This window comes from Dermochelys coriacea, chromosome 12 (assembly GCF_009764565.3).
Source record: "Dermochelys coriacea isolate rDerCor1 chromosome 12, rDerCor1.pri.v4, whole genome shotgun sequence".
Classification (NCBI taxonomy): Eukaryota; Metazoa; Chordata; order Testudines; family Dermochelyidae; genus Dermochelys; species Dermochelys coriacea.
In genome coordinates, this window is record NC_050079.1 from 5,505,099 (window position 1) to 5,530,985 (window position 25,887).

At 54.3% G+C, this 25,887-nt stretch overlaps 1 protein-coding gene across 1 annotated transcript; it reads left to right on the forward strand.

Annotated features, from left to right (window-relative positions):
• The first annotated feature begins 1,462 nt into the window (after positions 1-1,462).
• LCAT (lecithin-cholesterol acyltransferase) lies at positions 1,463-25,887 on the forward strand. Its single transcript, XM_038368546.2, has 6 exons — positions 1,463-1,674; positions 10,402-10,558; positions 15,615-15,730; positions 19,834-19,929; positions 20,386-20,610; positions 23,671-25,887. Exons 1-6 carry the CDS (start codon positions 1,524-1,526, stop codon positions 24,312-24,314), a joined length of 1,389 nt encoding a protein of 462 aa, XP_038224474.1. The 5' UTR covers positions 1,463-1,523; the 3' UTR covers positions 24,315-25,887.

The following is a 25,887-nucleotide window of genomic DNA, read 5'->3' on the forward strand; positions in this document are numbered from 1 at the left end:
TAATCCACTGGTGGTTCCAGCAACTCCCAGCCTGCTGATTACTGCTCAGGACTGGTGTTTGTCAGGCAGTTCCCGGGGGACCGGAGTTCAGCAGCAAACGCCTTTCCGACCAAAATGCAAATGTTTGTGGAAATTCTTCATGTTGGTGCCATTTTCTGGTTTTGAACTATTTTGTTTTGGGGGGTGGGGCCGGCCCCCCTTCTCTGTTCTTTACTCCCCTCACTGCTGTGGGGTGGGAGAAAACATTAAGAAGGGAACAAAAATGGGTTTGCCCCACTAATGTTACATGAATTGTTTCAAAAATCTCGTGTGTCCAAATTTTTCATCCAAAAAATTTACAGAAAATTTAGAACAAAATGAAAAACATCCATTTTTGGGCAGGGTGTGTGTGTGTGTTTGTGTGTGGAGAAGAGTTGTATGTGTGTGTGTGCAATTGTAGAAGGGGTGTGTGTATATAGAAAGGGTGTAGAAGGGGGGATGCGTGTGTGGAGAAGGGGCTGTGTGTAGACGAGCAGTGTAGAAGTGTGTGTGTGTAGAAAGGGTGGAGAAGGCTGTGTGCGTGTGTGCATGTGTAGAAGCAGGGGTGTAGAAGAGGGTGTTGAGTGTGTGTAGAAGGCGGAGAAAGGGGTGGGTGTGTAGAAAAGGGATGTAGAAGGGTGGGTGGGTTTGGCTGTAGAAGGGGGGGTGTAGAAGGGGTGTGTGTGGAAGAGGGTGTGTAGAAGGGATGTGTAGAAGACTCGGTGTGTGTGTGTGAGATACACACGAGTCTTCTACACCTCCCTGACTTCCCCGTTCTGGAGCAGCACTGCTGACTGTGGGCAGACTCCCCAGCTGTGGGGCCTGGCCTCTGTGGGCGGTAGCAGTGCTGCCGGTTGTGGGCAGACTCCCCAGCCGTGGGAGCCGTGGGGCTTGCCCCCCGTGGGTGGCAGCAGCATGGTCTGGCTGCGCGTGTGGCCGTGCTGTGTTGCAGAACAGCCCCTGAGGAGCTCCCAGAGCCTGGGCTGTGCGGGACAAGTTAGTGCAAAGGCCACAGGCTGGGGCCCCTGGGGAGTGACCCGGGGCCCAGAGACAGCAGCACCGTGCCAGACCGGATCCTTGCTGCCCCAGCGCCCTGCCCCGTGGGGTAACACCGGGCTCTGCTCGGTCGTGCCAGCCTGCAGTCGCTGTGTTCACAGGACCCGTGACCCCGTGCGGGAGGAGGCCTGTGGCCGGGCTGTCAGGGGAGGGGTGCTGTCCCCAGCACTTGGTGGGGGGACAGCTCGGGGAGACATGGGCTCCACTCTGGGTGTCTCTGCTTTCGGGAGGCCGAGGGCTGGTTTCCAGGTGAGCCAAGGGCCCTGGCTGCAGCGGGAGACTGGGGACGGTGTGTGCAGCACAGTCACTGCCCTCGGCTCTCCCTCCCCGTCCCGGCCGTCCCCCTGCAGCTCTCCCCGCCCCCCACGTCTCCTGGCCTGACCCGGTGCGCTGATAAAATAAAAGGCTGTTTGCTCGGAGGTGCAGAAGGGATCCCAGCTGGACCTGCCATGGGGCGCGCAGGCTACAGGGCTCTGCTGCTCGTGTTGGTGCTGCTGCTCCCGCAGCCCACAGCCCAGTTCTGGCTCTTCAACGTGCTCTTCCCTCCCAGCGCCACGCCAGAAGCAGCACCCTCCAACAGCACCCCGCCCGTGGTGCTCGGTAAGGTCACCCCCGGCACGGCAGCATGGAGACACTCCCTGGGGGCTCTGCTTGCGTGTTGGGGGCAGCCTGCACCCAGCGCTCGGAGAGCTTTGGGGGTGATGGAGCAGGCCAAGGAGCCTGGCCTGGCCAGCTCAGGACAATCCTTTGGAAGCATTGCTTCATTCACTGCCAGGTGCTGCCATCACAGATCAGGCAGGGCTCTGCCCTGGGACCAGCATGGGGACCGGAGAGCTGATGCGGGGCCTTCCTTGTGCTTTTCTTTCTCTCCTGCTGTTCACAGTTATTCATCAGTCCCCCGTCCTCAGCCGCGCCCCCTGCCTGTCCCTGTCAGTGAGCCAGTCCCTGCACAGCGCCCCCTGCCTGTCTCTGCTTCGCTCCCTGCACAGCGCCCCCTGCCTGTCCCTGGGTCACTCCCCGTGCCGCGCCCCCTGCCTGTCTCTGCTTCGCTCCCTGCACAGCGCCCCCTGCCTGTCCCTGGGTCACTCCCTGCACAGCGCCCCCTGCCTGTCTCTGCTTCGCTCCCTGCACAGCGCCCCCTGCCTGTCCCTGGGTCACTCCCCGTGCCGCGTCCCCTGCCTGTCCCTGCGTCGCTCCCTGCACAGCGCCCCCTGCCTGTCCCTGTCCGTGAGCCAGTCCCTGCACAGCGCCCCCTGCCTGTCTCTGCTTCGCTCCCTGCACAGCGCCCCCTGCCTGTCCCTGCGTCGCTCCCTGCACAGCGCCCCCTGCCTGTCTCTGCTTCGCTCCCTGCACAGCGCCCCCTGCCTGTCCCTGGGTCACTCCCCGTGCCGCGTCCCCTGCCTGTCTCTGCTTCGCTCCCTGCACAGCGCCCCCACCTGTCCCTGAGCCGCTCCCCATGCCGCACCCCCTGCCTGTCCCTGTCTCTGAGTCACTCCCTGCACAGCGCCCCCTACCTGTCCCTGCGTCACTCCCCGTGCCGTGCCCCCTGCCTGTCCCTGCGTCACTCCCCGTGCCGCGCCCCCTGCCTGTCCCTGTCCGTGAGCCAGTCCCTGCACAGCGCCCCCACCTGTCCCTGAGCCGCTCCCCATGCCGCACCCCCTGCCTGTCCCTGTCTCTGAGTCACTCCCTGCACAGTGCCCCCTGCCTGTCCCTCTTCCTGAGCCACTCCCCACACTTCACTGCACTGCACTCCCTGCCTGTCCCTGAGCTGCTCCCTGTGGTGTCCCCCATGCCTGTCCCTCTTCCTGAACCGCTCCCGGTCCCTCACCCGCTGCCTGTCCCTGTCTGTGAGCCGCTCCCTGTGCCACACCCCCACACAGCTGTCGCATGTGAACTAAAGGGGTACACTTCAGGTGGAGCCGAGGGGGTCTGGTCCCACAGTTTGCCAGTGGGTTACACAGTTATTTGATAGAAAGCACTGTCCCTGTCCCCCAGCAGAGTGTTGGGGCTCCGGACCCCTGGGTTCCAGTCCTGGCTCTGTGTTCTAGTGGTTTGAAGTTACAGTGATTAAAGACAGCACAGCCGAGCGCATAGATTTGGCACATTCAGTCTGAATGGCAGCGTGGTGGCAATTTGGATCTGCCCTATTGCTTCCTCCACTGGTGTGACATGCTGGAGCTGGGGGCTAAGTGAAAGGAGTTGTGTAGGGCAGCACCTGGTGACAGAAGAGTTGGCCTGGACCTAACAAAGGGGACGGCAGCTGTACAAATGGAAAGAGGTCTTGCAGCCACTGACAGCATGTTATCCCATCTGTCCCCTGGGGGCTCTGTTAGTGCCATGGGCCTGTGGTTAATTATACCTTATTTCCAGCCTCAGTATGTCTAGTTTCAGTTTCCAGCCAATGGAATTTGTTGAAAGAGCCCCCTGTGATCAGAAATCGCCTTCCCACATGGGTACTTACAGACCATGATCAAATCACCTCTTAACCTTCTGTTAGATAGATTGAAATACTTGAAGTCTCTTACTGTCAGGCAGGTTTTTCGAACCTCAGATCATTCTTGTGGCTATGCTCTGAAACCTTGCCAGTTTTTCAACATCCTTTTTGAAGTGTGGACAACCACTGGACACAGAATCCAGTAATGGTCCCACTGGTGTCATATACAGAGGTAACATCACCTCCCTACTCAGCCCTGCATGTGCGGCACTTACTCTCTTAGCCAAAGTCTCGCCCACCCCCTAGCTTGGAAGGAGCATTCCCATGCTCCACAAGGGAAGCCAGCCAGACAGGCCTGCCCGGTCATGTCACCCCGTTCGGCTGGGCTGGCATTTTTCGTGGAAACTGCTGCGCTCTTTGTTCTCACACTGCTGCTGGACTCTGCCCTGTTTGTCTGACCCCATGCACAGCCGGGAGAGGCTGTGTTTGATGAGTCACGCTGTCCCAGTGCAGAGACTGGCTTGAGCTGGAGTGGGGAAAACATCCGACTGGAAGAGACCTGCTGGGTCACTGAATCTAGTCCCTGCTATCACAGGCAGCCCCATCATATCATCCCACTCACAAAGCTCCAGCTTCAAACCAGCCCCTCTCAGCCCTCCTTTGGCTAGGCTAGGCGAGCTCTTCCAGTCTCCTCTCATAAGACAGGCCCGGCATTCCCCTGATCATCCTAATAGCTCTTCTCTGCACCTGTTCCAGCTTGAATTCATCTTTCTTGAACACAGGTGACCAGTCCAGCCCACACTAGTCAAGATGAGGTCTTACCAGTGCCTTCTACAAGGGCATTAATACTTCCCTATCTCTCCTGGAAAGGCCTCGCCTGATACATCCTAGAACCGCCTGTCTCTGCAGTCAGGGTGTGGGAAGAAAGCCCGCAGTCTGTGGTCCTGTGTGTCTGAAAGGCCACTCCTGGGACGCTGCCATCTCCCCGAAGGGCTGGCATGTGGGTGGCATGTTCCATGTATTTGACATGTACTGACATGCGATAAAATACCATTCTGAGCTCCTGTGTGAGCAGCATGTGGGAGGCAAGTTGGAAGCATATGATCAACATACAAGGTGAGTGGGAGATGTTTGGGAGGTGCCTGGGTGGCATGTGAAGGCCATGTAGGACATGTCTGGGCAACATGCCAGTGGCGTGTGGATGGCATGTGGACAGCATGTGGGAGGCGTATGGATGGCGTGCAGCCTCTGAGCAAGTCTGCCTGCAGTCTCAGAGTCCCGAACACACTGCACACAATCAGCAGGGGAGGGGGGCAGCCGTTCAAGGTCAGTAGTGTGCTTCTGCCCAGCCAGTACCAGGGACTCACTAGGGCAGGGCAGGCCCCAAGTCACTGCATCTTTCTGCCTCCCCACCAGGGGACATGGCCTCGGCCCCACCAGCGACAAGGCCAGCTCCCCAGGTGGGGAAATAACTTTGGCCCTGTGATGAACTCAGGTCAGGCCTGGGGCTGTACGGGAGAGGCAGTTGGAGGGGCAGCTGGTAACACTGGAGCAAGGGGGCTGGGAATGCCATGCTGGATCGAAGCCTGGAAAGCTGCAGCTGCAGGTGATTGCTGCAAGACGCAAGCCTGGCTCCTGTGGGGAGAAAAGGGACTGTTGAGATTGAAACCCAGCTCTGGGATGGGGGATGGGGACTCCTGGCTCAGGGAGGGAGAGAGGCTGAACTGTGACCCAGCTCCGGGACAGAGGGCTCGGAGCTCAAGGAGAGAGAACTATCTGAACCATGGAGCTGGCAGTTGAAGGGGCTAGAAGGGCTAATTGTGTGAGGACTAAATAAACTAGATCCAGCTCCAGAAGGAGTCTATTTTTAAATGCTATGGCCTGGTTGGAGCATTTGAGGAGACAGGTGAGAGGGGAAACTGAGGCAGCATGCTGCGGCACCACCCCAGGCTATAAGGAGGCGCTTGGAAGGCGAGTGCCCAGCCACACTGTCCAAGTGCGGGATAAGGCTGCCCCACACAAGTCATATGTCACGGCATGAATTGACGACATTATCATCTCCAGGCAGAGCTGGGAAGACCATCTGAGGCACGTATCAGTCATACTACAAGCCCTTCAGGAGGCAGGGCTCACAGCCAACCCGACCAAATGCCGGCTGGCCCGGCGAGAGGTGACCTACTTGGGCTACTGAGTAGGAGGAGGCGGTTGAGACCACTCATTGACAAAGTGCAGGCTCTGGCGAAATGTGCCACCCCCCGTGACAAAACACCAGGTATGCCGCTTCCTCGGCCTCGTGTGGTACTACCAGCACTTCATACCCAACTTCGCTACCATCGCAGTGCCCTTGACAGACCTGGCAAAGAACATCAGCCCAAGGAAGGCCCCATAGTCGGTGACCTGCGAGAGGACTTCCCAGGAGCTAAAGGAGCAGCTGAGTTGAGAACCCATGCTCACCCACCCTGACTTCACCAAGAAGTTGACACTCCAAACAGAGGCCTCCGAGGTGGGCCTAGGCACAGTGCTACCCCAAAACACAGACGTGGAAAACACCCAGAGTGTACCTCAGCAGGAAGTTGTTCCCGCGAGAAACCACCTACTCAGTCATTGAGAAGGAGGCCCTAGCAGTGAAATGGGCCATGGATGCTCTGAGGTGCTACTTGTGAGGGAATGAATGCCTTTCGGCTAGTGACCGACCATGTGCCACTACAATGGCTGAACACCATGAAAGACACCAACCCCAGGATTATGTGGTGGTACCTCTCCTGGCAGCTGTACAGCTTTGAAAGCCTTCACTGGGTAGGTTAGGATCATGAAAATGCAGATTTTTTCTTAAAAGATTGTGGGCACAAGAACCACAGGACCGTGCCCCAGCACTGATTCTGAGGGAGGGAGGTGTGACATGATGTATTAATCCCTCACTGGACAGGAGGGGAGTAAGGAGCAGCTCTGGGCTTAAGAGGCCCCGTTTCTCCTCCCCTGCTGAGCATGCTCTGGTTGGAGGCAAGGTTTAAAAGGCAGCTGGACAGCTCAGTCAGGGCTAGGTAGGAAGTGACTCAGGGAAGCTGACCTGAGGCTGATGCAAGGCACCATGTGGTGAGCAACAGCCTCCCAGGGCCCTGGGTCAGAACCCAGTGGAGTGGGATGGCCCCGGTGCCCCTACCCCACCTGAGAACTGTACCCATATGTGGAGCTGCTGCCCATGAACTGAACCCACTAGGTGGGGTTGCTGCTGAGAACTGTACCCATTAGGCAACGCTGCCCTCGAGAGCAGTATCTAGTAGGCGGGGCTGCCATCAGAGATGAGCCATTGGGTGTGCCACCTTGGGCCCTAACTGCTAGGCAGGAGTCGCTGCCTCCTGTCCACACACCATAGTATGTGTCTGTCTGCGGTGACAACCTCACATGACCACAGGGCAACCTCTTGGGACCCACAGCTGTTTCCCTTCATAGAGAAGCACATTTTCATGAAGTGCTAGTAGCTCTTGTGACCCAAAATCATGCTGAGTTTTTTATTTTGCCTTATGCATCTCTTTCTACATCTGCAAGTCCCCAGTGACTCTGATGTCAGTTTCTAACAGTGCAGGCACTCTTGCTTTCAGTTTTCTGTTGGATAAAATGTCAGCAGGTGACAGCCCATGCTTCCTTGGTCTTTCCATAATGACTTCCATGCTTCCTTGGTCTTTCCTATGTCTTTCCATAATGTAACATATGGGTCAAAATCTGACTCTGCAGCCTTTTTCACTAGGCACTTTACAATTCTGACACCATCTTCCACCTAAACCCCTGGATTAGGGACTGTGCGGACTAGCAGTTACACATCTAAACCTGTACTTCACTGCAAACTGCTAAAATTCATGCCCACTAAACCGCAGCCTGTTGTCAGGCATTAGCATGTCAAATATACCATGTCTAGCAAAAATAAATCTGATATGCACAATCACCTGCTTACCTGTAATATTTTCTAGTAAGGCTGTTTTAGGGAAGTGACAATTATCATCTAGGACAAGTACAAAGTTTTTTCCAGCCAACGTACACATTTCCTGCCATGCGCCAGGGGGCCAGTTTTTCCTATGCCACAACTAGGCTCTTTGGCTTGACTTAGCTTGTATTTTTGGATATGACAGGTTCCTCAACGTCACTGTTCATTTGATGCTAGTGTAAAACATCTCTGGCCCTTTTCCTAGAGTTGTCAATCCCTAAATGATCTTCATGTATCCTTTTTAGCATATTTTTCTATAACACCTTAGGAATCACCATCCTGGTGCTTCTAAACAGGATCTAGTAGTGACAAACCCACTTCAACTGGAAATAGCCATCATTACTTTCTTCAGGGTCTCAGCCTGAGCCATAGGTGTAGCAAGCACAGTCCACATTGCATCTGAGATTGGACAGTCTTTTGTCACAGGTCCCTATCATGACCTGGTTTCTTATCAGGTGCTCAGTTAGTGCCCCCCCCCCCCCAAATGGCAAGACTGGCTCTTCAGTCTTAGATCAGTCACAGACTTCTCTTGGATTCACTTTCTTTTTGTTCTCTGTGTTTAAAAACATCTCTCCTAGGTTTCATTTTGACTTGGAGTGCACCATGCCTCACCTTTCTGTGCTACAGTGTCATAGTTAGCCTCCCCTGCCTAAGCTAACAGTGCTTCAGAACCGGCTGCTGTCGGAAATAAGGCTACCTTCTTCTTTGCTGGGGCCCATTGCCCGCAGATAGAGTCAAGCTTGGTTTAAACCTTCTCCAGCTGTTTCAGCTCTGGGGGGCTTTGGCCTGCTCCATTCTTCTACTCAAGGTCTCGACTCGGTTTGTGTTATCGCTGGTACCACATGGGGTTCAGTGATCACGCAGTGCTTGTCGGAACTCTGCTATAGGCAGTGTCTGAGCGCTAGCTGTCCCGCACTGCATCACATGCGCTTCTGCACACTCCAACTGGCTCTGGCCAGAGCCCTTTAAAGGTACGCTTCCCCCCAGGCTGGGCTTCACTCATGGAGCCTCCCTGCTTCCAGCAGCATCAGCAGGGCCTGCCTTGGAGTTCAATTGCTGGACCCTGTGGGGTTAGAACTGAGACCCAAAGAGGTTCTGGGTTTCTGGCACTTCCACATTGCCATGGGAAGCTTAGGGAAGGTACCACAGGAGGGCTCAATGGGAAGTGCCACCCAGTGGGACTGGAGTGGCATCCTCTCACAGTCCCCTGAGTGGCCGATACCAGTATATAACCCAGGAAGCCATGAAGGGGAGCTGATTGAGTAACACAGACTGCCTGCCTGCACTCCAGACCCTGTGCGCTGGCTTCTGGCCCTGGTTTGTCCTCGACTTTGCTATTGGATTGCACCTGGTGCCTGATCCTGGTAACCCTCCTGATCCCTGACTCTCAGTTCACCCTCTGACCCACCTCAGACTCTGACCTCCCGTACCTGACCCCTGCTCTCACCAATAGGTCTGACTGCCCTCGTCCCAGTTGTGACACTGTAACAGAGACCATGGCTGCCATGCTAGATTCTCTCTGTAGCCAGAGCGGCCTCCTGCCTTGTCCCCTCCTGTGCCTGGGTTGGTCTCCCTTTGGCCCTGTGGGGAGATGGCCCTGGTGTCCCAGCACCCTAAGCCCCGCTGCATGAGTTGGTGTCCTAGGACAGTCCATGCCATCAGCGAGACTCAGCGCTGAGCCTCTGAACAGACTGGGAGCGCCGGGGGCCCAACTCCGGACCTGAGTCTTCAGTCCTTTCTACATCTCCAGGCACAGATCCTCGGGTTGCCAGCTCATGCCCCCATCAGGCTGCTGGCAGAAACTCTGCCCAGCCCGCCGCCCTTGAGCTCCGTGATAACCTTTGGAGTCCCAGTTACAAATTCCCTTAATAATTATCTAATGATCTTGTGTGACATTGTGTCCTGGCGAGCCTGGGGCTCACGAAGGCCAGACAGCATAGCTAGAGGCCAGGTGGTGTGGTGGCACAGCACACAGATCGATCGCCCACCCACAGCTCTGCTGGTGCCCTTCAGCCCCAACTGCAGCCACCCAGCTCTGCCAACAGCCCTCCGTCCCCACCCAAGGGCCCCCCCGCTTCACTAGCCCTGGGCTGCTTTCCTCCTGCCAGGCTGAACTGGGGAGGAGTCAGTTAGCCCTGGCAGGCACCCCAGCTCCACTGACCGATCACACTCTTGCTGCCAGCTTTGCGCCACTGGCTTTTCTGAAGTCCCCATAACGATTTACTAGTCCCGACCCTCCCCCAGTGTTTTAGGGGACCCAGGGATGTTTGGCCTGTCAAGTGGTTTTGGGGTTCATCCGGGAGAGACTCGAAGTGACACCCAAGTGCTGCCAGAGGGAGCGAGCCACCACAGCGCAGCAAGAGCCTTTGGTCTGCACCTGTGTCCAGAGAGACACCCACGTAGGGTTTCAAACCAGAGTGAGCTGCACCCATGTAAGTCACTCACTATTATACCAGTGTGGCGTGTCTACACTGAGGGGCTGCAGGGGGGCAGCTACATTGGTGCAACCCCTGTGCAGGCATGCCCATGTGGGGGGAGCCCCAGCCTAAGCGCATCCCTGCCTGGCACCTATGTGGTCCCTGCCCCCCTACAGGTGTCCCAGTCTGAACGCGTCCCTGCCTGGCATCCATGTGGTCCCTGCCTCCCTACAGGTGTCCCGGTCTGAACACATCCCTGCCTGGCACCATGCAGTCCCCACCTGCCTAGGGGAGCCCCATGGTGACACTAGCAGCAGGGATGGGCTCTGGCAGGTGCAGCCCTCCTGGCATTGCCTATGCTTCCTGAGCCACCCTCAGAGCACCCCTGGGGCCTGCCGGCCATAGGGCTGCTATGGACAGACCTCAAGCAGCAGAGCCCAGGACCTGTCGTGCTGAGGTCTGACTGGCTGTTTCCTCTCTGTCTCTGGTGCCCACAGTGCCCGCGTGCCTGGGGAATCAGCTGGAGGCCAAGCTGGACAAGCCGAAAGTGGTGAACTGGATGTGCCACCGCAAAACCGAGGACTACTTCACCCTCTGGATCAACCTGCACATGTTCCTGCCACTTGGCGTCGCCTGCTGGATCGACAACACCAGGTTTCTGCCCAACCCCACCCCAGAGATCCCCTTGGAGAGTTCCTGTGAGCCCTAACTCACTGGTACTGTGCCAGCTGGCCCCATAGCCCACTGAGGACAAAGGGAGCTCTTCAACTGCCCACCCACCCAGCGCCTTCCACCTCACCATTGAGTGTTGCCTTCCCTCTACACTCGCAGCCGCATCAGGCCAGGTCCATCCAGAGGGTCTGAGATGCAGCTAGTCAGGGCTGCGGGGGACCCAGCAGCCAGGGCCTCCTCGAACTCCCAGCTACCTCAGCCAAGACAGGATTCTCCTGGGATTGTCCTGTGAGCACGGATCCGTGATACCTGCTCAGAGCCCCAGGGGGGAGCCCTGGCCATGGCAGCCTGCTCGGCCCAGAAGCTGCGCAGGCTCCTTGCCCTGGGGACTGAGCCCCACGAATGCAGGGAACAGCATGGGAGGGGGTTGAAGTGCAAATAAAGAGCTCTGCTGCACTGGGTGAGAGGTGGGAATCTGGAGAGTCCCCTGAGAACTCAGCTAGTGTTTGGGGTAAAAGCCCTGCTCCCGGGAGGGACAGGGGAGCTGGGAGGGCCACAGTGAGACACAGTACCCCAAAGAGCAGCAGCTCTGCTCCATCCCTCTGTAGAACCCTGGTGAAGCCATGCCTGAAATGCTGCATCCTCTTCTGGGCACCTCCGTCCCAGAAAGCCATCCCCAGGTAGGAGCGATGGAGAGGGAAACAGAGGAGGTTCACAGTTGGGAGGGATGGGCTCTGGGGAAGGGCAAAGTGCAGCCACTTGGCTGGGACGGGGGCTCCTCATAGGGACATGGTGAGAGTCTGTGAATACCCAAAGAGCAGGGAGAAGGTCTGTATAGTGAGACGGGGTGTGGCGAGGCCTAGAAACGAGCACTAGGAAAATGGAAGTGGAATTAAGGAAAGCTGCTGGCCCGTGAGAGCTCCCAAGGGCTTCGCTTGGGACTCTTATAAATCTATAAATCTTGCAAAGGCAGACCACTGATTTCTGATTAGTCCAAGTCATTGAATTGTTTCTTAACCTCCGTAGGTGTTATGTTCACAGCATATAAACTGAAGTTAGACATGGCTTTATTTCTTAGCCTCCAGAACCCTAACGCACCAAAACCAGAGAGAGACAAAGCAGGCTGCTCCGTAAGGCTGAGGCCCAAATTGCTCTATGTCAGCTCTTTGCAGTCTGGCTGCTGAAGACCCCGATCACACACTTCCATACAGTACCCTCTAGCCTGCAAGCAGGCTGGGGCAAACCCCTGAGAATGTAAAGTGATAGTTTATAATTTTAACAGAGTTTCCAATACACCATTTTAGGCCCTGATTCTGTGTCCTCCCATCTGCATCCAGTGCGGGGTCGGGAGGACTGAGGGCATGAGGGATATAAGCAGGGTCCTGTTGTTCCCATGCAGCAGAGATTCAAACTCTCAATTTGCATGGAGAATACACTGCCTCTTCACCAGCTTCCACCACACCATCTGGGAGCAAGGTTCATTTCCTGGAGATCTGCAAGTGAAGCCATTATCTTGTTATAATGGGCCTTTTAAGAAATGTTCTATATCTGACCCTTTTCCCATAGCCCTCTAGTTCCCAAATGGCTGGTTTGTTTTCGGTCAGTTTCCATGCCACTAAAACTTAACACCAATATTCCTTCACTGCACATCTAAGGAAGTTAGGTCGTAATTAAGCAATGTCAATCGGTGCTTTTCCTATCTTAGTCACTATTTGCCCTTACTCCCATTCCTTGCAATGGGTCTGTCTCTGCATTCCTTCCCCATGGCACACTCTAGGCCAGGCTTTGCACTCTTCCAGTCTCTGCCCAGCGCTGTGCGGGTGTTTCACCGCACTGGTGCAGTTTGAAGGGGCTCAGCAGGTTCTGGGGCTGTCAACAAAGACAAAAGACATGGACAAGCATGAGCTGCCCCAAGGGGGGCAAGGCTCTCTCTTCAGCTCCTTCTGGAAATCTGTGGCCCCAATTGGGCTCACAGGCTAATATGGAAGAATAGGCCTATCAAAAGTGGATCAGCATTGTGCCCTCCTTTCTTTCAGGGAGGAGTTGTAGGGCAGTGGCCAGCTGAGGAGCTCCTGCCTTACTCCAGGGGCTGAGGACCAAAGATCTGCTCTCCCACCACCGGTGCTGGATTTGCCCTTTTTAGCTCCTCCCTCCAACAGGTGTAATGGGGTGGGGCCACTCGAGCTCACAAGAACTCATTAGCGCTGTGCTGCCCAGTGTGGGGTATATATACCCCATCACAGGAACCAAAGCTACCAAATAGGATTGAAGATTTAAAAACTAGAATGATGTAAAATTAACATGGCCCACATTACATGGATTAAAAACTGGCTAACTGATAGGTCTCCAAACGTAACTGTAAATGTGGAATTGTCATTGAAGGGGTATGTTTCCAGTGGGGTCCTGCAGGGATCGGCTCTTGGACCTATGCTATTTAAAATGTTATCAGTGGCCTGGAACAAAACATAAAATCATCACTGATCAAGTTTGCAGGTGACCCAAAAATCGGGGAAGTGGTAAATAATGACTAGGACAGGTCATTCAGTCAGAGTGATCTGAATCTCTTAGTAAACAAGTAAATTTAGCATATTAAAACGCAAGCAAACACTATGTTTTAATATGGCTAAATATAAATGTATATATCTAGGAGCAAAGAATGTAGACCGCACTTACAGGATGGGGGACTCTATCCTGAGAAGCAGGGACTCTGAGAAAGATTTGGGAGTTGTGGTGGATGATCAGCTGAACATGAGCTCCTAGTGCGACGCTGTGGTCAAAACAGCTAATGCAATCCTGGGATGCATGAACAAGGGAATTCTGAGTGTGAGCAGAGGTTATTTTCCCTCTGTATTTGGAACTGATACGACCACTGCTGGGATCCTGTGTCCAGTTCTGGTGGCCACAATTCAAGAAGGATGGTGATCAGTTGGAGAGGGGTCCAAGAAGAGCCATGAGAATGATTAAAATATAAGAAACCCTGCCTTGTTGTGATAGACTCAAAGAGCTTAATCTATTTAGCTTAACAAAGAGAAGGTTACAGTCTATAAGTATCTACGTGGGGAACAAAGAACATGGGCTCTGCAATGTAGCAGAGAAAGATCTAACTCAATCCGATGGCTGGAAGTTGAAGCCAGACAAATTCAGACCGGAAATAAGGTGCCAATTTTTGACAGTGAGGGAAATTAACCGTTGGAACAATTTAGCAAGGGGCGTGGTGGAGTCTCCATCACTGGCAATTTTTAAATCAAGACTTTATATTTGTCTAAAAGACCTGCTCTAGGAATTATTTTGGGCCAGTTTTTGGCTTGTGCTCTACAGGGGGTCAGACTAGATGACCCAAGTGGTCCCTTCTGGCCTTGGGATCTGTGAGTCTGTGCTCATGCCCGCAGTAAAGACGGACACTATGTGGCTAGTGGAAGAGGCGTCCCTAGCAGATAGCTGCTGTTTCCCTTGTTTCCAACGGGACTGGTGCTACAAGCTGCCCTTGGAGGTTTTGCTGGAGTAGCTCTCTGCCTTCTCTGTCAGAGCTGGACAAGCCAATGTTTTAGCGGGTCACAGCAGCTCCTCTAGCTCGGTGATAGAGGCTGGGCTGGGATCTTTTCCTGGCTCTGGGAGGGGGTGGGGGCTAGTGGTTAGCGCCAGCACTCGGAATGGTAACAAGTCTGCGACTGGGGTTAGCTGTCAGAGACCTGGATTCTATTCCCAGAGTGACTAGAGATCCCCCCAGTTACCTCATTTGTGCAAGAGGGAGGCTGGCTTGTACCTACCCCCCAGGTGTTGCTCAGAATCAGGGCTGTGACACACACGCAAATGTAAACCGCGGTGAGAGTTGACCTCACAGTCTCCTGGCTCCCACCACAGTGCACCTTTCCCAGGCTGTTTTAATGAGGACGGCTTCTCCCTCCCCCAAATCGGTTAAGCTGTGGTACACTTGAGGGCTCTGCTAGCCGTGCAAAAGCGAGGCTGCCGCTGAGTCGAGATCGCCAGACCGTGGCTCTGTGTTTCCAGCAGATCTGAAGCCGCAGACGACGCTTGGGGAAGAGGGCTGCCCCCTGTGTTCTAGGGTTGCGAGCTGTGAGAAGATGGCCCATGGGACAGAGCTCAGCTCGGCTGGGGAGAGGTGGCCAAGGTTCCTGGGGTTGAGACATTCTGAGTTCCAGGGCCAGGGGCTCTCCAGTGTCTGTTAACGCTGTGCAGCTTGGACAGACTCCTCTGCTCTGAGAGCCAGACCTGGCCTGGCGGGCACAGGTCAGAGATCAGCACTCGACGGCTCCCCTGCCTCGGAGCACAGGCTCTGTTGTGCTGGAGTTGGGAAGGGTAGTGATGGATTCACCAGGCCTCTCTGCACAAGCAATTAACCCCCTCTTCCCTGCAACCTCAGACATGGGTGCTCCCTCCTTGTCCCCACATGCCAGAGGGGGAGTCCGGAGGGCATCCCTGCCCCCCCCAACCCAAAAGCCTCCTACATAAACAAAACAAAACCTCCACCTCGGAGGGGTCAGCCCAGGTCAGTGTGGTCCCCCCTTCCCACCACTGCAAACCCTAAAAAGCCAGGAAATGCCAAGTTATGGGGCACCTCTTCCCCATCTCCTAACCCCACACAGCAGGTCTCCTGCATTGTCACCAGGGATTTCTGCCTCTAGCTGACCAGGACTCATCTGTGCCCGTTGCAATGCACCTGACCTGCTCTAGCTCACCTGGGAGGGCTGGGACTGATGCAGGTATCCCTAGGTGAGATCCTCTGGCCCATGATATACAGACTGGTCACAATATGCTCCTCTAGCCTTAACACCCACAAATAATGCAAAATCTTAACAGCCACCTCATCGGCTATTCAGGGCTGACACGTGCCCTGCAGCGAGCGATGGGCCCTAGAAACAAGCCCTATTCCCAACTCCCATCCTGAATTCCCAGGCAGGGTGTTTCCTATGCAGGATGGGGATTGCCTGGATTTCTGTCCCCACCCAGAGGCCTCGCCTTTCCGCCCTGGCCGGGTGGATCTGCCACCCACCTGCCATCTCCTGTCCTGTCCCTGCAGAGTGGTGTATAACCGGAGCACCAGCAAGATGTCCAATGCGCCTGGGGTGCAAATCCGCGTGCCCGGCTTTGGCAAGACCTACTCCGTGGAGTACCTGGACAAGAGCAAGCTGGCAGGTGAGGGGTGCCCTTTTCGGTGTCCAAGGCAAGGGGTCCTCATGGCCTGGGAGGAGCTCCCAGGGTGCTGATCCTGCTGCTGGTGCCCAGCAGTAGAAAAGGGTCCCTGCCTGCTGCAGAATTTGCCGAGGCCTGGCTTTGCAGGGCTCTCTGAAGCCCAGGCCCATTACCCCTTATCCCTGAGTCTGTCCCAGCTCTGGGACCCTTGCACAGCCCAACCCCACAGCCAGGAGCAGGCGGCGGGAAGCTGAGGGCCAGCGGATGCAAGATCTCTGCAAAGCCCATGGTGCAGTGACCCGCGTCTGAGAGGAGAGGGCCATACAATGCCACTAGGCATAACTATCCCAGGGAGTGAGGAGACCCAGAATGCACTGAGCCAATGCCTCTGGCTAGAGGGACCCAGACACTGGGCAGGCCAGGCAGGAGCTTGCCCACAGCCTGGAAATGGGGAGGAATGCAATCTGGGTGAAGGGCTAGAGTCCCCTGTGATGCTTTGGGGTTCAACTCTGACCAGTGAGAGGCTATGTCACCACCTGCACTGCAACTCTGGGTGCCTTGAATGCTCTGCCGTGTGGTTCACAGCCCGGACACCCACAGCCAGCAGACAAGCCGGCAGGTCACACCTGGCTTCCACCACCCAGTTAATTTCTGCAAGGAACCCCCAACCCCGGCCAGTCCCGAATTTCCCCCAACCCATCTGCCCTGCACTGCCCAGCCTGCTCCTAGAGTGCTCAGAGAAGTAATTAAGTTTGCTGCTCCTTTAGAGAGAAGTAAACAGCAGCTCGTTCATTTTACTAGGGATTGTCTGACACTCTTAAGTCAATCACAGCACTGTCAGTTCATATTAAAAGAAAAACAAGCACATTACACAAAAAGCCATAGGGCTAAGTGCAGGGCCGGATTAGCACAGGGGCTTTAGGGGCTGCAGCTCTGGGCTAAGGGCGGCCCCAGTGCAGCAGGGCTCTGGCAGGCTGCCTGCATGCCGTGGCCCCACGCCGCTCCCGGAAGCGGCTGGCTGCTGGCACGACTCTACGGCTCCTGGCAGGAGGGAAGGCAGCTCTGCACGCTGTCTCCACCCCAGCACCGTCCCCGCAGCTCTCATTGGCCAGTTCTTGGCCAATGGGAGCTGCGGGGGAGGCACTTGTGGGTGTGGGCAGCACACAGAGATGTGCTGTCCCCCTTCCCACAGGGGTATGCAGAGACGTGCCAGCAGCCAGCTGCTTCTGGGAACGGCGCGGGGCTATGGAAGGCAGGCAGCCTGCCTGAGCCCTGCTGCACCACCGGCCGGGAGCCGCCTGTGGTAAGTGCCTCCCGGTCGGAGCCTGCACTCCACACTCCCTTCCGCACCCCAACTCCCTGCCCCAGGTCAGAACCTCCTCCTGCACTAGAATCCCTCCCAGAGCCTGCACCCCTAACCCTCTCCTGCACCCCAACACTGCCCCAGCCTGGAGCCCCCTCCTGCACCCAAACTCCCTCCCAAAACGAAACGAATATAACAGCTGTTCTAAGGTAAGAAGCAGTCTATTTTGAATTAACTTAACTATATTCCGCATATTTTAAGACTGAAATGTAACCACAGAACAGCTTTATGTTAATTAAAGGCAAGTTTAGTATAGCGTTAATACCCTCGATGCCATAATTGCGATCATTTTGTTTTAAATTAGGAAAAAAGACTTGTATACAGGGGCCCCACAACATCTAATAGCTCTGGGCCCATAGGAGAGTTAATCCGGCCCTGGTTAAGTGACACCAAGTAGAAGGGATACAGACAGAAAGGGTTACAAGCAATCAAAAGCAAAAATACGTTTCTGAGACTAAAACGTAATTCCAGCAAATGACAGTCTTTGCCTGAGCAGGTTTCTCACCTCGCCTCAGCTCCCAGAGATTGAAGGATCCAACATTCTGTGATTTCAGAGCTCTGTCTCTTAGACCCTCAAGTGATGGACGCTAAAATGGCTTTTCCTCTCTCCTATCATTCCCCATCGAGGGGTCTTTCCCCATGAACTCTCCGGATGGCTTTGTTTACCTTTCATGTAAATGTACCTTCATTGTCTCTGCCTGATGACCAGACGAGCAAATCCACGTTTCTTTCTCTGGGGCAGACCGGGTTATGCACTGCTTACCAAACACGTTAAGAACATAATTCTAGCACACATTTATAACTCTGTGTACACACCCCGTACATACACCACATACTGAGTGTCAGGACCAGCGTGTTACCAGGTTGTATGTACAGGTTATGACAACAGTGAGTTAGGTAACTGTGTCTCAGGCCTGACACAGAGCAGTCTGTCACCCCTCCCATAGGATTAGCCACTGGCTACTCCACAGACATTGGTTCAAAGTCCCCCTGAGCCCACAGACTGGGGGTCATGTTTCCTGTGCTTAGCATTCATGCCCCCCTGGTGGTTGCTTCTCCCCCATCTGGGTCACCCAGGCCAGTAAAGGGTTCTGCCACCCCTAAAGGTGTGTAACCAGGTCTCTTACCATCTTGAGTCTTCTTTACTCACAGGAGAGTGCTGGCTCCCGGCTACCCTCGGCTGTGCCAGTGTCTCACTGCAGCCTACAATTTTTGGGCCACAGAACTGTCCAGCTGTGCCTCAGTTTCCCTGATTTCAGTGGTGTTCTGGCCCACAGCTGTGCCAGAGTCTTACCACTCCCAGCACTCTTCCCTGTTCTTAGTGGGGCATTAGCCCACAGCTGTTTACCTAGATATGACAGGGTCCCCCACTGCTAGCAGATCCTGCCACAGACACACTCAACCCTGACTCAGTTTCCCCAGTGAGGGTTGCCCCCTTGACCACTGAGTCTGGCCGTGGTAAGCTTGTACCTGAGCCCTCAGGCTCAACCCTGTCACATTGTTAAAAAAAAATCACTTCCCACATTCCCCCAGTCAGAATCCCAGAGTAACCTTTAGTGTCCAGAATGCCTCAGGCTACAGGAAGAGTGATGGGTCCATCATACCCACATCTGGTGGTCTGCTAGCCCCGATCAGGCATGCCATTATGTCCTTCCTCCTGGGTCCCACAGGTGGGACTTGCTCCTCCTCTTCTGTCTGAGCTGCCTGCATTGGGCCTGGTCAGCAAGTTTCTGTTGCTCCAACTCTGCTTTCTCACTCAGATGCCTGGCCTCCAGCTCCATGCATCTCTCTTCCATTAGCAGCCTTTTCCGCTCCAGCCTCCACAGCTCTCGCCATTGCTGCTGCCTCTGCTGGATCCTCTGCAGAACCATTTGCTTGGTCTCCTGCGTGTCCTGTAGGAGAAAAAGGGACACCCTCTGGTTTGGAGCAAGTGCCCCATCCCTGCCTCATGGCATGTGAGTGCAGCACGGCCACTGGCACCAACACCACAATCCAAGCATGCAGGACAGGGTATCTGCTGCCATGTTTTCTTTCCTCTTTATGTGTCATATTCTTGCAGTGTCATGCTCCACCATAGCAGCTTGGAATTGGATCCCTTGGTTTTGGGCAAGCAAACCAATGGGGAGTGGTCAGTTGGGACCCTGAACTTCTTGTTAAAGAGAAGCTGCCCGAGTTCCTATAGCCTAACGGGGTGGTTTTGTTAGTTTCCTTTGACTGCATTAGTATTGCACCTAAACCAACATCTGGTGCATCTGTACAGAGTTCAAAATCTGGACTAGCCAGAATAGGGTTTTCTTCACCTTATTGAAACCCTCGTGATACACTATACCTGTGTCTAGCTTTGTCTTTTTACAGTTTCCAAGAGGTAAGATCAGAAAGCATCCATAATTTCACCTACAGTTTTGTGACACACATTTCACAGTGGTATGAATGACAAGTGTGTTATTAGATTCCAAACGATATATTACATGTCACCATTTAAATGAATATCATGACAGCAGTGTGTGGCCAAGGACCCCCAGCTCCCATGCTATGTCTGCACCAGGAAGTGCTATCTGTCTCCCCCAGCTCTCTCTCTCTCTGGGCTACCCCCAACTCCCATTCTATGTTTCTAGAGACTCCCAACCCCTACCCTGTACCTCCTTGGACCCCCACAATCCTTGCCCTGTATCTCTGGGGGTCCCCCCAACCTCCATGCTGTCTCTCTCGGGGTCTCCCCAATCTCTGGGCTGTCTCTCTCTAGGTTATCTACACACCCTGGTGCAGAATCTGGTGAACAACGGCTACGTGCGGGACCAGACGGTACGGGCTGCCCCCTACGACTGGAGGGTTGGGCCCAGTAAGTGCAAGGTTGGGACCAGCTTCTACTTCAGCCCAGACAGCCAGGGAGGGAGGCAGAAGGGCACCCACACTGGCAGCTTGGCGCCCAGGGAGAGCCCCGTGCCCATGAGGGAGACCAGGCCAGCAAGCCTGATGGGGAGCAGGGTGAGAGAGCCTGAAAGAGACACCCTTGAGGGGAGGGGGGGCCCTGCTGTGAGAGATGTGGGGGGAGGGAATCCCACAGGGAATGATCATATAGTGCGGGCATGGGGGGACCCTGCAGGGAGTGATCCTCTAGTGGGGGGGGGGCTGTCTGAGTGTCCCCCAGTGCATTTCCTCTTCTGCCCCTCCACTGGACGGTCCAGGCCTGGGTTGCTGTGTCTCTCATTGCGCCAGGTTCTAGGGACCTGCTCCCAGCTGGGCTCCTGCTGGCCATGGCTGGCCTGCCCATGGCACAATGCCCCTCTCTCCCCAGACCAGCAGCCCAAGTATTTCCAGAACCTAAAGGCACTGATTGAGGAGATGCACGACACCTACCAGAGACGGGTCTTCCTGCTCGGACACAGCATGGGCAACCTCAACATCCTCTACTTCCTGCTGCAGCAGCCCCAGGCCTGGAAAGACCAGTTCATCGCGGGCTTCATCTCCCTCGGTGCCCCCTGGGGTGGGGCCGTCAAGTCCATGCTCGTCCTGGCCTCCGGTGGGTGATGGCTCCCACTGTCCACTTCCTGCCTTCCTTTCATGGAGTAGTGAGGAGGTGGGAATCTGTTGTAGAGCCCCCAGGGTGGTACAGGGTGGGCGGGGGGCTGCAAATGGCTCTATCAGGAGCTCACCAACCTCCTGGAGTCTGACCGCACTGCCCCTGAGGGAGCCCAAGTCCAGTGACAGGGAGCCCACCCAAGGTTTGCTATGGGTAGCGTTGCTGCACTGGCCAGGGACGAGCACTTCTGAGCAGGCGGGGAGGAAATGCCTGCCGTAGAAAAGGAACAGTAAAAAGACTCCCACTGAAGCTCCACCTGCTATTCCCTGCAGGTACCACGCACACCCTTCTCCCAATTCACTCCACTTACAGCTCCTTGGGAAACAGTTCCCCTACCCCAGAATAGCCCCTTCCCTGGTGTTTAGGGCACTCAACTAGGATGCAGGAGACGCAGGTTCAAGACCCCACTCTGCCTGATTTGGGGGAACTTGAACTAAGCTCTCCCTCCTCCTAATCAGCAGGCAAGGGGCTATTCTGGGGCAGGGATCTCTCAGGCTCTCCTGTTGAAGTTTTCTACTTTGTATAAATAATCCCTGGGCCAGAGACACTGACTCTCTAACCCTGCATCAGGGCACTCCCCTGGAACAGCAGAGACGTGAACCTGTGTCTCCTATATCCCAGGTGCACACCCACCCCAATGGCCTACAGAGCCTGCTGGTTTTGTTCTCTGTCTGGCCTGATGACTTGTAGTTATACAACTTGGCCCATTGGCTGATCCCTCCCCACCAGAAATTCCATCGTGCACCAGAGTCTTCTCCTGATGTAAGCTGCGTCACAGCCAATATGTTCCTGCAAAGAGTCCCCATTGAAACGAATTGACATTTCCCAACAAAAAACATTTTGTTGAGAGTTTTTTGACCAGCCCTATGCCCACCGTCACTCACCAACTGGCTCCATTCCCATACACCCAACCCTGCCAGCACACCCAGTCCCCCCTCCATTGTATCTGTACTCTCTTTATACTGCATTCAGAAGATGAGGAAACCAACAGACACAGCTAGGGTCCAAAGAATGAACTATGCAAGGCCTAGCTCTGTGTATACACTGCTGCTCTAGCAGGGCTCTGGTGGCTTCTGCTGCAGAACACAGGGAGGTCCTTTAAACTATTTCCTATGCACTACACCACTCCACTCTAATCCTCCCCCCAGCCCTACCCCCATGAGTTCAAAAACACCCCCCCCACACACACACACCTTCTTCCCTGAGATGCAGAAGCCCTCTACTTCCTACCAAGTCTCTCCCCAATTCAGAACATCATTGAGCCCTCACCCAGTATTGTAAACCCCAGAAGTTCAAAAATCATGAGTTGGGCCTCAACAAGTCATGAGAGTGGCTTAAAAATCATGACATTTAGAAAAAAGACGTGGGTGCTTTTCCTTTGCCTTCTGGTGTCTGAGCCTTTAGGACTGCATTAGAGTCACATTTTCATGCCTTTCTCCACAGCCAGGAGGGTCAGAAACTTACTTTCGGTTTAAAGGATGCTGACATTCTCTGGAATAATCACAGGATTCCAGGAGCAGGGTCTTTCCAAAATACACCAAATATGGCAAGACTCGCGGTAAAACCAGGAGAGTTGGCTCTCCTGCACAACACCCTTGGAAACACCTTCCCCTCGCAACGCACACACAGAGCCGTCTCAGAAAACCTAAAACAGGCTTAGGACCCCTTCCCCTCCTGCCGGACACCCAGCACCACCCGCTGAGAAACTCCCGCGGCACAAAACCCTATCCCCACCCACCCCCAACACACACACTTCTGGTTGGGCTGAGAGAAGCAGGGACAGATCCCAGCAGGGAAGGACTGTGGCTGTAAGGAGTGGTGTGGGTGATTCATAGGGAGCGCTCTCCCCTTAGATAGTGACAGGTTTCAGAGTCATAGACGTGTTAGTCTATCAGCAAAAACAATGAGGAGACCTTGTGGCACCTTAGAGACTAACGAATTTATTTGGGCATAAGCTTTCGTGGGCTAAAACCCACTTCATCAGATGCATGGAGTGGAAAATATAGTAGAGAGATATAAATACACAGTATATGAAAAGCTGGGAGTTGCCTTACCAAGTGGGGGATCTGTGCTAATGAGCCAATTCAATTAAGATGGAAATGGGATATTCTCAACAGTTGACAAGAAGGGAGGAAAAATCACTTTTGTAGTGGTAATGAGTTCAATGTAATCAAGGTGGCCCATTTCAAACAGCTGACAAGGTGTGAGTATCAGCAGAGGGAAATTAGTTTTTGTAATGACCCAGGCACTCCCAATCTTTATTCAGGCCTAATTTGATGGTGTCCAGTTTGCAAATTCATTCCAGTTCTGCAGTTTCTCACTGAAGTCTGTTTTTGATGTTTTTTTGTTGTTGAAGAATTGCCGCTTCTAATCTGTTATGAGTGTCCAGGGAGATTGATGTGTTGTTCTACTGATTTTGAATGTTATAATTCTTGATGTCAGATTTGTGTCCATTTATTCTTTTGCATAGAGACTGTCTGGTTTGGCCAATGTACATGGCAGAGGGGCATTGCTGGCACATGATGGCATATAGCACAAGATATATATAAAGCTTATACCCAAATAAATTTGTTAGTCTCTAAGGTGCCACAAGGACTCCTTGTTGTTCTCCCCTTAGAGTTAGTGCTGACCCCAATGCCCCAGTGCAGTGCTACCGGGTGCTGTGCTGCAGCAGGGCAGGGTGCTCTGTAGGGGGCGTCCTCCCCACACAGTCAGGACTGACCCCATTGCTACAAGGTGCTAAGGGTTGTGCTGCTGGATGTTCCATCATTTGAATTAGCTAATAATCCAATAGTTTACCTCAAAACAATATTTCTCTTGGCCGCCTGCCCTGAATTACAGTGCATCTGTTGAGCAGCAGCCTTGTCCCCCTCCTGCCCCCCAGCGGTGGCTGCATTTCAGCAATGAATGATCTCTGTATGTATAGTCTGTACACTGCTTTGGGACATCTGTTAATTTTGCTAGAGCTGCTGTTCCTGATGAGTCCTGTGTGAATTGCAGGAGATAACCAGGGCATCCCAATGGTCACAAACATCAAGCTGCGTGAGGAACAGCGCATGGCCACCACAAGCCCCTGGATGTTCCCAACCAACATAGCCTGGCCCGAATCACACGTCTTTATCTCCACGCCGTCCTACAACTACACGTACCGGGACTACTGGCGCTTCTTCCTCGACGTCAACTTTGAGGATGGCTGGTATATGTGGAATGACACCAAGGACCTGCTGAAAGGGCTGCCTCCTCCTGGCGTGGAGACCTACTGCCTCTACGGCACGGGCCTCCCAACAGTGGAGACCTACATCTATGACGAGCGCTTCCCCTATGAGGACCCCGTTGACGTGGTCTATGGGGACGGGGATGACACTGTCAGCACCCGCAGCATGAAGCTGTGCAACCGATGGGACAAGCAGCAGAAGCAGCGAGTGCATGTGGTGGAGCTGCCTGGAGTGGATCACCTCAATATGGTTTTCAACAACCAAACACTGAGCTACATCAATGAGATACTGCTGGGCAGCTTGCAGGTCCGTGCGAAGAAGCAGAGAGGGAATGGGCAAAAGACCCTCTTCCCATCCAGCCCAGAGCCAACACGGGCCAGGAAGAACCTCTCTGGTCAGAGGGCCACTAAGAACCCCAAAATGAACTGAAGGCAGCGGGGGTCAGCTTTGCTTCTGACCGGCTGCCCTCCAGCAAAGGGTTCAAATCCAAGTGCCCGTGGAAGGCAAAGCAGCACCCACTCCTGCTCTGACTGGCTTCTGTATTGTGAATGGTGATTAATTACACATTAGAGGCTTGTTACTTGCATATTAGCAGATGGGTAATTAACTACATTGCCAGCTAATTCCATCATGCTGGCAGGTGTCGCCATGACACTGCCATCACTGGCCTGCTAATGTATCGCGGAAAGACCCCAGTTGTGGGCAGGCAGGATCGAACCTGGGACCTCTGAAGTTTAGTGTATGAGCCTCTACTGCATGAGCTAAAAGCCACGTGGCTCTTAGCCAAGGCTGTAGCAGACTCATTAATCTTCAGGTGGTCTAGGGGCCACTAGCAAGAGAGAGAGCACCACGCTCACCAGGCCACTTTGGCCACAGGGCAATCCCAGCCTGTGCCAGGTCTGAGCTTTGCCCCCTTGGTCCCTGTGCTGGGCTCTGCAGCAGGCAGGCTTGGATTTGCACCCAAGAAATCTGCGCCCAAGGGGCACTGCAAAGCAGGAGCCTTTGTGGGGCCTCACTGAGAAGCTGAGCTGTTCAGCTGAAAGAGAATGAATCCTGCCCTCATCCTAAAGCTGGAGAGCCACAGGCAGCTGGGTAACTGAATGCATGTGCCAGGCCCTTTAAGGCCTGTGAATGAGGCTGACTGCAGTGAGGGGCTAGTGCCCCACATCTGGGGTCCCACCAGGTTGTGCACAGGGACCAAGGGGAGCAACTCTCCCTCGTGATGTTCAGACAGCATTTTCCACTGCACAAATGGTCACTGTTCTCTGCAGTAACTGTGCAAAGTGCTCCACTTCCAGGCATGCCCTTATTGCCAGCTGCAGCGGGCACACACCTCTGGGGCTGGGCCTTTGCTAACTGCTGCCATCACAAGCCCATCATCACTAGGACTAGTGGGAAGAATTGCTGCAGGAGACTGAGAGCTGCATCTGGCCTGTGAAAGAAGCACCTCCCTGGAAGTATCCACTGGAGCAGGGGGCTAGCCCCTGCATAAAGCACTCTGAGGCCAGGCTAGAATCACTCCAGCCAGCCCAGCCCAGCGCTTACAGAGCATGCACCGGCCTTGACGTGCTTCCCCAGGGCACTGAGGAACACTGTGTAAACACCTCTTTGCCAGAGGCGCCCCTGTTTCTGTCTCCGAAGGTGTCGGAGTCTCAGGAAAGCCTTGCATTGGGCACTCAGCATACTGATGAGAGGATCCAAATGCTGAATCCCCGTGGGCTTTAAGTCGCTGGAGTCTGAACAGAGCCCAGGCACAGCCTTTACTGGGGGTCTCTAGACCCACTCTTGGGGTGCAGATCCTCTGTCTTAGCACTCCCTCACCATTTGGTCTTTACTAAATTGCACACGAAATGCACAGGTCTATACAAAAACACTAAACCTCCACGGGTTTCAGAGTGGTAGCCGTGTCAGTCTGTATCAGCAAAAACAACGAGGAGTCCTTGTGGCACCTTAGAGACTAACACATTTATTTGGGCATAAGCTTTCATGGGCTAAAACCCAC

Excerpts from the sequence above, each read along its gene's own strand:
- LCAT (XM_038368546.2), top strand. The coding sequence starts at position 1,524 with ATGGGGCGCGCAGGCTACAGGGCTCTGCTGCTCGTGTTGGTGCTGCTG. Across the intron at positions 1,675-10,401 it reads CACCCCGCCCGTGGTGCTCG|TGCCCGCGTGCCTGGGGAAT; the intron begins GTAAGGTCACCC and ends TGGTGCCCACAG. Across the intron at positions 19,930-20,385 it reads CGACTGGAGGGTTGGGCCCA|ACCAGCAGCCCAAGTATTTC; the intron begins GTAAGTGCAAGG and ends CTCTCTCCCCAG.